This window comes from Echinops telfairi, unplaced genomic scaffold, assembly GCF_000313985.2.
Source record: "Echinops telfairi isolate 266 unplaced genomic scaffold, ASM31398v2 ScPeMD7_5868;HRSCAF=6743_0, whole genome shotgun sequence".
In the NCBI taxonomy this organism is placed as follows: domain Eukaryota; kingdom Metazoa; phylum Chordata; class Mammalia; order Afrosoricida; family Tenrecidae; genus Echinops; species Echinops telfairi.
In genome coordinates this window covers 7,545,349-7,556,773 of record NW_022109767.1, presented here as the reverse complement: position 1 = coordinate 7,556,773, position 11,425 = coordinate 7,545,349, and the positions used below count along the sequence as shown (strand labels likewise).

At 42.0% G+C, this 11,425-nt stretch overlaps 1 protein-coding gene across 1 annotated transcript in view; it reads left to right on the top strand.

The window, feature by feature from the left end:
- Positions 1–11,425, top strand: part of CDKAL1 (CDK5 regulatory subunit associated protein 1 like 1) — a 768,993-nt gene that overhangs the window by 321,705 nt on the left and 435,863 nt on the right. Inside the window, exon 8 of the mRNA XM_045295775.1 lies at positions 10,611–10,714. Coding sequence (XP_045151710.1) covers positions 10,611–10,714 — 104 coding nt within the window. The remainder of the gene's footprint in view (positions 1–10,610; positions 10,715–11,425) is intronic.

Below are 11,425 nucleotides of genomic sequence, written 5' to 3'. Positions count from 1 at the left end.
TTGTGATAAGTGTTGTATGAACCCTAATAAAACTATTAAAAAAAAAACTTGTCACGTGCTTAAAAAGTGCCTTGCACAGAGTTAAGTGTTATATAAAATCTTGCTATAATGCCAGCAAGGTTGTTTTTGAAGAATCTGTGCTCTGAAAGAAAGACAGAGCTTTCTAATTTTGTAGAGAGCTAACCGTCTTGGAAACTCACACAGGCAGTTCTAACCAGTTTCACAGTCACTATGAGTTAGTATTGTCTCGAGGGCAGTGGGTTTGACTCTTACATTCTTTTTGTACTCCAAAAGATTATTGCTTTCCACATTGCATACAAATCTATCAAGTTTTGTAGAAAATTATGCTGAGATTGATTACTGAGGACAGCATGATGAGGCTTTAAAAACATTTGCAAATTATCTTCAGAAAAATTAAACTGATTTCACTCTCTTCAAATCAGAGAGTCCCTGCTGTTGTTCTTAAGTGCTGTGGCGTTAGGCCCTCCTCATAGCAACCACACACACAACAGATCCCAGGACTCCCCAGCCCTGGGCCGTCCTTACAATTGTTCTCGTGTCTGAGCCCACTGTTGCAGCCACTGTGTGCGTCCATCTCGTCAGGGCCTTCTCTTCCACTGCCTCTGCATTACCAAGAATGGTGTTCTCCGCCAGGAATTGGTCTCTCTCTGGAAAACTTATCCAAAGTATGTGAGATGAATTCTGGCCATCCTTGCCTCTAAGGAGCATTCTGGTCATACTTCTTCCAACACACACTGTTTGTTTGTTTGGCAGTCCAAGATACTTCCAAGAGTCTCCCCCAAGATCATAATTCAAAAGCATTGATTCTTCTTCAGTTTTCTTTATTCATGTTCAACTTTCACATGGATCTGAGGTAATTGAAAGTACCGTAGTTGAGTCAGGTTCAACCTAATTCTCACAGTTAATATTCCTGCTTTTCAGCACTCTAAAGATGTCTGTGACTTAGTGGTTACATTCTGGGCAGCAAACCACAAGGTCATCAGTTCAATCCCAACCAACTTGGGAGAAACACAGGCTTTCTATTCCATAGAATTAGCCTGTAGAACCCACAGGGACAATTCTACTCTTCTGTATAGAGTTATTGCGAGTTGGCATTGACTCAGTGGCAGTGAGTTTTTGTTTTGTTTTAGGAAAGAAGTCTTGTGCAGCAGATTTACCCAATGTAATGTGTCTTTTATCTCTTGACTGCTGTTTCCTTGCCTATTGATTATGAATACAAACACGACGAAATCCTTGACAACTTCAATCTTTTCCGTGTTTATCATAACATTACCTATTAGTCCAGTTGTGAGAACTTTGACCTTCTGGAGATTGAGTTGTCATCCATACTGAAGGCTGCGATCCTTGATCTTCATCAGCAAGTGCTTCAGGTCTCTGGCATTAATATTGCATGAAGTCAAACTCTGACCGTTGGTTCTCGCTCATATGCTGCCCCCCGATATGGTGGAATGTCAACTAGTTATTTTTGGTAAGTTGACTCTGTGTATTCTTTCCATCTTCTTTCAGCGCTCCCTGCATCATTCATTAGTTTACCCATAGAATCTTGCAACTCAAGGCGTGTATTTTTCCCTCCGTTCTTTTAAGATAAGCCGAAGTGTGTTCTTTCTTTTGGGTTTTCTAACTCTAAGTCTTTCACCTTCCGTTATGTTGTTCTTTGTCTTCTTGAGCAGCCCTCTGAATTTTTCTGTTCAGCTCTTTGACGCCATCATTACCTCCATATGCCTTAGCTACTCTACAACTAACACGACATTTTAGTGTCTTTTCTGAAGTCTACTTCGATCTTTTCTTTCCTGTCTCTTTTTCCCCTGGTCTTTTGAATGACCCTTCCTTCATGAATGATGGCCTTGATGTCCTCCCATAGCTCATCAGGTCTTCTGTCATTAGTGTTCAATGCTTCAAGTCTGCTCTTGTGGTGGCCTTGAAATTGAGGTGGATTATACACAACGTTGTACTTTGCTCTTGTGGGATTGTTTTAATTTTTTTCAACTTTAACCTAAACTTATATATGAGCAATTGATGAGCTTTTTAACAGTCAGCCTCTGGCTTGGTTTCAGCTGCTGATACTGAGCTTCTTCATTGCCCCTTCCAACAGATGTAGTCAATTTGATTTCTGTATTTCATATGGAGACGCCCATGTGTGTAGTTGTTGTCTGTGTTGCAAAAGGCTCTTTGCAATGACGTTTTTGGTCTTGCCAAATTCTATCATGTATGTCCATCTTCATTTCTATCACCAAGACTGTATTTCCAACTACTTCTTTGTTTCCAATGTTGCCGTCTAATAATTATCAATACATCTTGATTGCATGTTTGGTCAATATCTGATGAAAAATGTTTGTAGATTTCTTCAATTTCTGTATCATTAGCTTTAGTGGTTGATACAGAAATTTGAATAATAGTTGTGTTGATTGAATTTCCTTGTATGCGGCCAGATACTATTCTGTCACAGATAGGATTGAACTTCAAGATCTTGAAATGTCCCTTCTGGTGATGAATGTGAAACCATTCCTCTTGGTGGTCTCATTCCCAGTGTAGTTCATCTGATGTTTTTCTGATTCAGAATGTCAGCTTACTAACGTGAGAATATCGATCTTTATGCAGATGATTTTTTTAATAGTTTAAGGAGAACATTTATTAATTTTTTTTCTTTTTAAAATCATTTTATTGGGGGGCTCATACAACTCTTATCACCATCCATCCATCCATCCATCCATCCATCCATCCATCCATCCATCCATCCATCGTGTCAAGCACAGTTATACATTTGTTGCCATTATCATTCTCAAAACATTTTCTTTCTACTTGAGTCCTTGGTATCAGATCCTCATTTTCCCTCTCCCTTCCCAGCGCCCTCCCTCCTAAACCCTTGATAATTTATAAATTGTTATTATTTTATCATGTCTCACACCATCCGACGTCTCTTCCAGTTCTCCTGAATTCGTACTTTGTACATCCCAAGTTGCAACTACTAATACAGGGCTGCAGCAGTTTCTGGTATTTTGAGCCATGCCCCATCAGCAAATGGAGGGAGGTCTTGTAGGCTTTCCTCCTGCAGGCGCTACTCCAGCCTCCTCAGTACGGTCTACTGCCCTTTGAGAGGGCAGCTCTTCCTCAGCCGTATTTGGAGTGCCTTCCAACCTGAGGGTTTCTTCTTCTATTTCTAGGTCAGAGAGAGTCCTTAGATATGGGTTCACTAAACTAAATTAGAGGGGTGAAAAAAAGTCCTTTATATTGAAAAATCTTAATCTCCCTCCACCCCTCGTTAAGCCTAGGAATTATTTGGATAGAGAAGGAAGAATTTTCTAATAGAGTATGTTGGGAAACACCAAAATAAACATGTATTGTAGGAACTAAGCTATTTTGCGGTCCTTTAAAATCTAGGCTGTCCTAGTGCTTTTCTCGGTGACTTGTACACATGGTCACAGCGAGTCCAAACCAACTTGGTGCTACCGAACAACCACCACAAGCATTTGTTTAAGGAGCCCTGGTGCCATAGTGTGCTATGTGTTGGCCTGCCAACCCCAATTTCAACAGTTCAAACCCCCCAGCCCCTTCTCTGGAGAAATATGAGATTTTCTGCTCCTGATAGGTTTATAGCCTTGGAGACCTATGGGGGTAGTTCTACTCTGTCTTGCAGTGCCACTCTAAGTCAACATTTGAACTCTATGGCAATGAATTGGTCGGATCATTTGTTTTCTACCATTTGGGAACTGTGAACACTCAGCCTGGCCTGATCCATCACTTTGGTAGACTTTTATATTTTATCCATCGATCCTTTTAAACATGGCAATGGTACAATTGAACAAAATGTTCCCTGGTTCATCTACACAATTGTTGGTAGATCTGAGTCTATTGTCACAGTCTCTGTGCTGTTCGAGTGCCTTCTGACCTAGGGGCTCATTTTCACATTATTCATTGGGATCCTTCCACAGGCTGGCTTTTGAATGCAGATCTCCCAGTATTTCTAACTAGTCTGTCTTCATTTGGAAGCCTGTATCCATGGGTGACTCTGCTGATATTCGAAATACCAGCATCGTAGCATCACAGTAGAATATACTGACAGGCAAGTGGTAGATGCTACCCACTAGCATTCTCAAACTGATCTATTTCTTCCACGCATTTTTTCCTACAGCATCCAAATGCTTGTGAAATCCACATGATTATTAAGGATTGAGTGATACATTTAATAGGAGCAAATTAATGGCTTCACTTAGAAAAGAGCTGTTATTGAATTGATAGGGGTTTTTATATCAACCAAGGAGAAAAGGTACTCTGTATATGAAGGAAGAAGCCTTGGTGGAAATGTGGAATAAACATTGGGATGCTAACCTCATGGTCGGCAGGTCGAACCCACCCGCTGCTCCTCTGGAGAAAGATGAAGCTGTCAGCACGCATGAAGATTTGCTGATTGGAAACCCTATTCTGAGGCACAGTGAGTCAAACTCAACTGCGTGGCAGTGGGCTTGGATTTTGGTTTGGGAGACACGAAGGAGAAGATGCTCTGAGCAGTTGGAATGTTGATTATTGTGTAGCTCCTAAATGGGAAACACTTCCTGTCAGGGATGTTTGGGCAGCCGGCTTGGTCGCCTGTGGAGGGCATGGTAGGAATCTGCCAGCTTGCTCATTTTCCCTGACTAGTGAATATTAAGTACTTTTTCTTGGCCCTGTTTTGCGCCATCATCTCCCAAGGCCGAGACCAGCCCTTGAATTTCACTTAAGTTATTAGGATACTAATTAGAATTGCAGCTCTTGAATTTGGAGGAATTAGCTGAAATGGAAATGGCAGGTAAGTGCATGGATGCTGAAGTATCACTTTTCCATTTCAATTTTAAACACCTCCTCTCTCTTCTTTATGTGATTACTCACACTATTATTTTTCCCAAGCAAATGAAGTTTTCTTTTCCCACACAGGTTAGAAAATGATCTTGCGTGTAGCTTTCTGGTTTTGATTCTGTTGGAAGAGAAGCTTTTTTTTTTCTTCTCAGGATGTTTTGACCAGGGCTAGAACAATATCTTTTATCATAGGCGCCGAAATACGGTACCTGATACATGTAACAGAATTAACTCCAGCCCCGTGTTTCCTGTGAGATTTCACCCTCACAGACGTCAGATTCCAGAGCCACTGAGGAAGCGAAAACAATAGCTCTCCTCACTGGTGCTCCTTAACTTTTTATGGTCTGTTTTGTTATCCATTATTCAGACTTTTTCACCGATAGATTTAGCATGTGGCTTAGGCAAACCTTCAGGGGATTAACCCTTAGGTAAATCCTTGAATAGAGATCACTGTATGCACTGGCTTTTGAAGGTTTGGAAAGTGTCACTTGAGTTTTGCTTAGTTTAATAGATGACTCTACCTATGGAGCCACAGGAATTAAGTGTTCTAATATTAATGGAGCTTCAGTTCACAAATCTAATAACAGTACTTAAATTAACAAATATAATAATAGTACTTCTTACAAATACATATGCATGGGTTTCTTCCAGCCCTACAGATGTTGGTAGGTCAACAAATGAACCCAACAGAACAAGGAAGCAGACACACTCCAGGCTGTAAAGAACAGCTAGGGGTAGAGAGGTCAGAGAGAGAGAGAGAATGAGAATGAGAATGTATATGTGTGCTCCTGGATCTCACGCATACCTACTATGGGATATAAAATGTTCTTAGGGGTAGAGAGGTCAGTGTGTGTGTGTGTGTGTGTGTGTGTGTGTGTGTGTGTGTGTCTGGATCTCGCGCATACCTACTATGGATATAAACTGTTCTCTTGTGATGATCCCGCCTTTCAATGTAGACATTTGTAAGTCCATTCAAGCACGTGCCCTGGTGGTGCTCTGGGCTAGGCATAATCACGAGGTCAGCAGTTCTGAGCACACCAGTCATTCTGTGGAAGAAAGAGGAGACCGTCTACTCCAGTCTCTTAACCTAACAGGGGCAATCCTACTGTGCTCCGTGGGGCTGCTCCACGTCAGAACGGACGTGATGGCAGTGAGGGAAAGAGAGACCACAGAGAGTCGGTTTGTCCGCTCTCCAGGTGTAATGGCCAACTTTGCAGCAACTCTTCTTTGGTACTTATCGCTATCGCCCTCACTGCCTTTGAAAGATATAGATAGTACCTTAGCCTTACTTCTTTTGACTGCTGTCATTGTTTATAAAACTAAAAGTAAGCGTGTAGGTGGAATAGAGGAGAAATTTGGAAAACTATGTGCTTTATGGTTGACAGAATTTCATCATCTTTCCCCATGCTATTTTTGTAAACACATTCAGAAAGCAGTTGTTTCTATTACAGGCATGGGACTCTGTCTCCCAGGGAGTAAACGACCAGCCACAAATAGAACACATTGGAAACCCAGCCTAAATGATCATTGCTGCTTCTTAATTATGTTGCTTCCATGTTCCCTTGTCTCCCATGTTTTGGACACATTCTCAGGAAAGACTAGTCCCTGGAAGAGGACATTATACTTGGTAAAGCGGAAGGGCAGGGAAAAAAGAGGTGGGTCCTCAAAGATAGATTGACGCAGTGGCTGCCACAATGGGCTCAAATGTAACCCTTATAAGGATGTGCGGCCCTCTTCACACAGCTCACTGCCATTGAGTCCGTGCTGACTCTGGCGACCCTATAGGACGGGGTAGACCTGCCTGGGAGGCCCGAGCCTGTGGGAGGAGAAAGCCCCACCACTCTCCCATTGCAGCACAGGCCGGGTTTTTGTGTTCTGTTGAACGTAGGCTTGCTCTGAGTGGCAACTGACTAGACAGTACCTAACAGCATGTCGCCATCCATTGGCATGCTTAGTTGATTCCGTTAGAGACAGCTGTTTCCCAACTATTTTTTAATTTCTTTTCCAGTACGGTTATGATAGAAATACAAGGCAATAAGGAATCCCCAGCAAGTCATCTCTGTAGGCCCTGATGGAGTTGCGTTGATCCCTGGTGACATGAGAACATGCCGCACGTTTCTCAAACTGACACTTGTAACTATCTTTCTAAAATGGGGTCTCAGAAAAGGAGGGGGCAGTTAAAATTGTTTATTTTTACAGGCTTGGAAGACTAAGCCATAGCTCTGTATGCAATGCCACTTTTGTGTGTGTGCCTTTAAATCGCATTGCTCTGTGACATCTCAGGGTCTGGAATGACTGATGGAAACTGTAAAGTTAGGTGGTCCCACTGAAGATGGCTGGTTTCTGGTGGGGATTTAGACAGTTTGGTTTCTTCTCCGGGGTGGTCTGTTTGGCGTGGCGTACAGATTGAGTTAAGTTTATATATCCTGTGTAGGATTCTTGGCGGATGGTTCTAGCCTCCAAACTGTAGCTTCCTGTTTCCAGCTGCCTTTCGTCCAGACAAGATCCATGTTAGCACCAGGTGCCTCCTGCGTCCTGACTTCCCTAGCTATTAACCCTTTACCTCCCTTTAATCTCACTGCATTTGTCCCATGCTGGTCCAATGATAATCCCCAGCCCACCTTTCCCCAGCCTACCACAGCTCCTGGCTCTGCAGGTCATTGGCTTGACAGCTGCTTCAGTCAATTAGGAAACTAATTGTTTTCAGTGTTTATTGGTATCCTAATAGCATGTAAGACATTATGTTACATGCTACAACAGATAATACAGTGGCTCAGTGGCTCAGATAGATGGTAGGGGCCTTCAAAGAATTCAGAGAAAAATTTCATTATCCTCTTTTTTATTCAACGAACTTTTTTTTAAACACCCCTCCACTGCTAAACTGAAGGTCCGTGGTTCAGGCCCACACCCTCCATCTGCTCCTCGAGAGAAAGGCATGAAGACTTCCAGCCGTGGAAGCTCTATGGAGCATTTCTGCTCTGTCGCGTAGGGTCATGGTGAGTTGGAACTGATTGGACATCTATGAATTTCATTGTGGTTTGTAGGATAGATGTCGGCTCCTCAAGCAAGATGTAATCTAATAAGTATTGAGATAAGTTCACCATCATGTGATCTTAAATAAAGTGATTGTGTTCTAAGAACAGTACTGAGTACAAAAGGCTTTCGGATAAGATTGGGTGTTGAATCAGCTAGCTGCATAACTTTGGGCAAGTTTTGAAATCTTCTTGCACCTGAGTTTCCTCTATGGAAAGCATTGCTGTATTCAGATTGCTATGAAGAGATATGAAACAATTCTTGTAGAATGCATAGCCAAGTACCTGAAATATGGCAAGCATTGGGCAATCATCTCTTCTCTATTATTAGCTCTTTTCCACTCACCAAGCAATGTTTGATAGGTCGTGATGATATTGTTCCAAGCGTTGATAGGGGGTGGTGATAAAGAATTTCCTATATATATATAATTTACATAAATAGGAGCTGTCTTGGTTTTTGTTTCATTATTTATTTTATTTTTTTAATGGAGAAGGGAAGGAACTCCAGAAAAAAACATTGGAGATAGATGCAAATCAGAAGGTTTTGGACTTGGGAGGGGAAGCTTGAGCTGATATCCGGGTGCAGAGCGTCATTTGAAACAGGAGGAATCTGGCCAGAGGAAGCCGAAAACTTGGGCTTTGGGAACTACAGTCTGCTAATTTCACAGATTTTTATTTTGTGAAACAAGCATTATCAATGACCTGACAGATTTCTTGTGTCTCTTCTTCTTGCTTGAAAGATGGAGAAACATGTGTCGTTTCTCTGGAAATCTTTTTACTACCAAGCTGAAGGCTCCCTGTAGGCACGATCTCTCTCAACAATCAAGCCAGGCACATCCTCAAGTGTGTGAACTTTTTGTTTCTTGCGATTTTTTTATTTTCTTGGCTCGTTGATGCTTCAGTGTGGGAGCCAGTAGCTCTTATGAAGGGCTTATTAGTTTGTAATGTTTAAGAAAGATTACCCTTCTGTCAAAGTTGCTAAAAATTGAATCACAGCATTGGAATAGAATGTGCTAGTTTGACGTGTGAATACTTGAGTCCAAAATAAGTTTTGCTTATTCAAATTTGTCTTTGACCTGGAGCAGAGAAGCTGACGGCTGAGTCGCAGTTGACTTTTCTCTCCACCCTCCCCACCCCACTCCTCACCCGCGCCGCCTCTTCTTTCCTCTCCTCCATTAAAAAAGAACAAAAGGCATCAGTATGGAGGATGAATTCATGGCATATGATTCTTGCGGTTATCTCAAACACCAGGGTAACAGGAATATGTCATTTTAGAGTAAAGATGAAATATTTTTAAACATTTAGTGTTGATTTGCTCTCTGTGATGTTCATCACTTGACTCAGAGAACATCTAGGTCAGGGTAGAACTGCCCCTTGGACTTCCAAGACTGTAACTCTTGCTGAGAATAGACCTTCTCATCTTTCTCCCCTGGAGCAGATGGTGGGTTCCAGCTACTGACCTTGAGGTCAGCAGCCAGAGGCACTCCCTGCGCCCCAGGGCTGCCCCGGGCTCTCTACCAGTTGGAATCTATTTGATGGCAATGAGGATGGTTTTTGGTTTGGGTGTTTCATGGTATTAGATTGGTAGATTGCTACACATTAAAGACTGAAGTTTTTAAATTTTGAAAATTTATTGCTATCTCACTCTCATGTCTTCTGTGCAAGTTATATATATTTTACCACGGATGGACTTTGAAACTTCAGAGATTTACTGCTCAGTTAAATGTGTCATATCTTTTCTTTGCGATTTTGAGTTAATGTTTGGCCTGCGGCCACATCTCAAGCAACCTGTGCAAAGATTAGTAGGTGTGGCATGTTCCTATTATCTTCCCATGGAAACATCCTGAGTCTGTTCGGGAATTTGCTTTTCCATCCCACCAATAGAAGTCTCTTTTCGACTGCTGCTTTCCCCAGTTAACCTTCAAAGATCTTTTGTTCTGCGACCGTTGAAGAAACTGGCTCAGTGTTCTTATTCCAAGACAATTATTTAATTGTTTGATGATAACCGAAACTATCGACTAAAGGTTCCTATTAGGAATTTCTCAATTTTATGGGAGCCTTGTCATGTCTAGGTGGTTGGGAAACACTAATTTCTGGTGGAATGAAAAGCTGTTTTTAAACCAAATGGTATCAAAGAACTCATTCTCTTTTGCATCGTCTCTTTTTCCACTTCCGTGGGTTGTAACAAATCTGTCTCCCTTTTAAAAATTATTTATTTGTTTATTTGGCCTCCCTTGTAAAAGTTAAGAGAGCAGATCTAATGTTGGAGTTGGTAGTTATCACATGCATGAAGGAACACACTCTATAAAATGTGAGCAATCCATTTTGATATCATGGATTGTCAGGAATCTGAAAGGTTAATGGAAAAATCCCATTACCTTTCCACGTGTCCATGAAAGTTTTGAAGCACACTGCCCCCTCCTCCCCCCCCTACCCCCGAGTGTATGTGTACATTACAGTGGTAGTCCTAATTAACCCCAGGGGAGCAATTTAGTAAAGAGTATTTTGAATTATTAATGTAATATTTATCCTTATTGGCTTTTTTGGAACATTTTGGCCATGTTATCATGAGAGACCAGTTCCTGGAATCCAGGTCAGGTAAACCCCTCAAGAACAGAAATGAGAGTAGCACTAACGAAAACAGCATTTTAGTGTATGATTTCTTTTTTCCTAAAGGTGCACAGCCTCTAAATAGGTGAGACTTATTTATTGCTCTCCTTTGAACAGGTGTCTCAATGCTTGTACCTACTGCAAAACTAAGCACGCCAGAGGGACCCTGGCCAGTTACCCGATTGATGAACTAGTGGATAGAGCCCAGCAGTCTTTTCAAGGTAAGAGTTTCTAGAATGATGCGCAAAATTAGCCTTCTCTTCTAATAATAACACCCCACTTCAGACAAGTGCTTCTTTACCTTCTATGAAGAGTTTGCCAGGTGTGCAGCGTAACTGATAAAAGATGTGATGAGATTTAATCATTGAGGTACCGTTACTCTCCACAAAGAGTGCTACTGGTGCAGAGGCCCAAAGAGTTCTTCTGTCGGGTAGCCGTCAGCTTCTGGGGAATGTGATGGTCTCTCCAAATGTGGTGAAGGCTTCTCTTGAGCTTGACCTACACCTGAGTTTTCATCCAACTGCTTAAACAATAAGCTTCCACTTCATCTTGGTTTATAGTGTGGGGATGTCCCGTTTCTGTGTGTCTGCATCCAGCATGGGATGATCCATTGCGTCATACTCTTTCTTGTAGGTGAATGGCTTTGGGCCTTGCGCTCTTTCCTATGAGCAGCAAGTAGCCTGGAGTTTGAGCACTCTGCACTGGAAGCCAACAAGAGTTTGGAATGTTCCATTCAGGAGGTAGAAGTATGCCTTTGATTTACTCTCAACATTCTTCCCCGTGGCTCAGCCCCTTCTTCAGTTCACATTCAAAAATAGTACTGAAAGGAACATAGAAGTGTGTGGACTCTGGCCAGTGCTTTATGTAGAGCCAGATTGCAGGGAGCAAACATTTTGATTGCGTGCCATTTCTGCTTGCCCTTCAAGCCCAAG